Source organism: Cebus imitator, unplaced genomic scaffold (assembly GCF_001604975.1).
Source record: "Cebus imitator isolate Cc_AM_T3 unplaced genomic scaffold, Cebus_imitator-1.0 Scaffold485, whole genome shotgun sequence".
NCBI classification, from domain to species: Eukaryota; Metazoa; Chordata; class Mammalia; order Primates; family Cebidae; genus Cebus; species Cebus imitator.
This window is the reverse complement of record NW_016107800.1, coordinates 32,043-34,816: the sequence shown is the minus strand read 5'-3', so window position 1 is coordinate 34,816 and position 2,774 is coordinate 32,043. Positions and strand designations below refer to the sequence as shown.

General features: G+C 43.4%; 1 protein-coding gene across 1 annotated transcript in view; it reads left to right on the top strand.

Annotated features, from left to right (window-relative positions):
* The window catches only part of LOC108292245 (dual specificity mitogen-activated protein kinase kinase 1), a 62,495-nt gene extending 60,653 nt beyond the window's left edge, over positions 1-1,842 (top strand). Inside the window, exon 4 of the mRNA XM_017512983.2 lies at positions 1,735-1,842. Within this exon, the coding sequence (XP_017368472.1) occupies positions 1,735-1,827 (93 nt within the window). The 3' untranslated portion in view covers positions 1,828-1,842. The remainder of the gene's footprint in view (positions 1-1,734) is intronic.
* Positions 1,843-2,774: the final 932 nt, after the last annotated feature.

Below are 2,774 nucleotides of genomic sequence, written 5' to 3'. Positions count from 1 at the left end.
TCTTCTGCATGTCTGTATCACTTTCTTATGCATTTCTGGTTTCTTTGTAATGTTGGGGAAAACTCTTAGACGGTGTTTTTCCTTTACTCTCGCACCGCAACAGTCAACACAGAAGATTTCTGTCACCAAAAGTGCGGAGGGATTTTCTCTACACTCCAAGAAGCAGACACCAGCTGGGTGTCGTCCTGTTCAGTTCTGACGCTATCTACCTGGAGATCACGTCAGATCCCATGGGTTCAGGGTTCAGTCCCCAAGACTCCATCACCACCAGTTGCAAGTCTGGGTCTCCAACTTCTGACTGACTGGCTTTAAGTTGGGATTGCCATGATCCTGTCTTTGGGTTCAGTTAATTTGCTGGATTGGCACACAGACTTTAGGGAAACAGTTTTACTGGTTTATTATGAAGGACAATGCAAGGAATACAAATGAAGAGACACGTAGGACGAGCTATGGGATTGGGGCGCAAAGCCTCCATGCCTTTCCTGGGTAGCCTGCCCTCCAGGAGCCTCCGTGTGTTCAGCCGCACTCCTTCCCCCAGTGTATAGGGAGGGATCCTCTCAGGGGAAGGTCTTGAGATCCATAATCAAAAAGGTGAATCACTTGAACCTGGGAGGCAGAGGTTGCAGTGAGTCAAGATCACGCCACTACGCTCCAGCCTGAGCAACAGAATGAGACTCTGTCTCAAGAAAAAGAAAAAAGAAAAAAAATATATATATATATGTGTGTGCACACACGCAAATATATAATGCCACAGTTATATTTTATTGAGAGTTGTTCATTTCCCCTATTAGTAAATGTATCGATGGCAGAAACCAGCTGTTTTTCATATATATGACCCCCATAGAAGCTAACACAGTCTGTGGTGCTTTGCAGGATTTGTGGAGTGAATTATTGCTTTCTGTGACATTTTTCTTTGGATTGATAATTATGATTTGTTAGCATAATATCAAATGTATCTTGTGGTAGTGATAAAATGGCCAGCATTTGTTGAGCACTTACTATGTGCCATATGTTGTTCTCAGTACTGTATACCTATTAGCTTGTTTAATTCTTATAATAACCCTGTGATTATTTTAATAGCCTAGTGATTATCCTCATTTTGCAAGTTCAGTTACTTGTTTAAATTCCCCTAGATAGTAGTAAGCGATAGAGTTGGAATTCAGATTTATAGTTTGCTTCTGGAGCCTGTGCCCCAAACCACTATATTGTCATTCCATGCTAATCAGGTCTTTTTGTGACTACTGAATTAGTAATTTAATGTTATTCATGGGATTAGAGTTGCTATTTGACACCTCCCATAGTGGTTTGCATTCATATCATTTGATGTCTGAAATAAACCAATGGGTCTTACCCTTAACCTTCAAGGAGGATTTGCCTGAGATTCACATGCCTAATTAGGTTTAAAGATTCACTTTCAGCCGGGTGTGGTGGCTCACGCCTGTAATCTCAGCACTTTGGGAGGCTGAGATGGGTGGATCACGAGGTCAGGAGTTCGAGACCAGCCTGGCCAAGATGGTGAAATCCCGTCTCTACTGAAACTAGAAAAATTAGCTGTGTATGGTGGCGGGTGCCTGTAATCCCAGCTACTCAGGAGGCTGAGAATTGCTTAAATCCAGGTGGCGGAGGTTGCAGTGTGTGGAGATCTACCACTGCACTCTGGCCTGGGCGGCAGTGAGACTCTGTCTCAAACAAAAGAAACATTGTCACTAACTGGTCTGGTATTCTTGTTCTTAGGATGGGGGCTCCCTGGATCAAGTTCTGAAGAAAGCTGGAAGAATTCCTGAACAAATTTTAGGAAAAGTTAGCATTGCTGTAAGTATGTTATGAAGTTTTTCTTCTAAGTTTTTCATTGGTAAGTTAATGAGTTTGTAGGAAATGGACAAAAGGAGGAAGATGGGAAGTCAATGAGGGGAAAGTTTATAAGAAAAGTGGCATTTTCTCACTAGACTGTTCCCTGTCTGGAGTCTAGATACACTGTTGTCTCTCTCGCATTAGAATGAGAAAAGTGACTTTGTATTAAAATCTGTGTGTCTTGAAAAACAGGGGTGAGGTATAGTGGCTTGCACCTGTAATTCCAGCACTTTGTGAGGCCGAGGCAGAAGGATTGTTTGAGCCCAGGAGTTAGAGACCAGCCTGGCAAGCATAGCAAGACCTCATCTCTGCAAAAAATACACAAATTAGCTGGTCATGTGGTGCACACCTCTGGTCCCAGCTCCTTGGGAAGCTAAGGCGGGAGGATCGCCTGAGCCTGGGTGTTCAAGGCTGCAGTGAGCTGTGATGGAGCCACTTTACTTCAGCCTGGGTGACAAGAGTGGGACCCTGTCTCAAAATAAATAAATAAAAAATAGGACAAGGCATGCAAGAAAATTCCCATTTGTTTGTGGTATTAGAAAACTTCTTTTTCAGAGTGCAGACTTAGAGAAACGTGAATTAAAGTTGTTTAAATTTGTAATAATAGTTTTACTTAAAAATAATACTCTAGGGCTGGGCGCAGTGGCTCACTCCTGTAATCCTAGCACTTTGGTAGGCTGAGGCGGGCAGGTCACCTGAGTTTAGGAGTTTCAGAGCAGGTTGGCCAACATGGTGAAACACTGTCTCTACTAAAAATACAAAAATGAGTTGAGCATGGTGGCAGGCGCCTGTAATCCCAGGTACTCAGGAGGCTGAGGCAGGGAGAATTACTCAAACCTGGGAGGCAGAGGTTGCAGTGAGCTGAGATCCAGCCGAGGTGAGACTGTGTCTCAAAAAAAAGAAAAAAAACTCAAAGGCCAGGT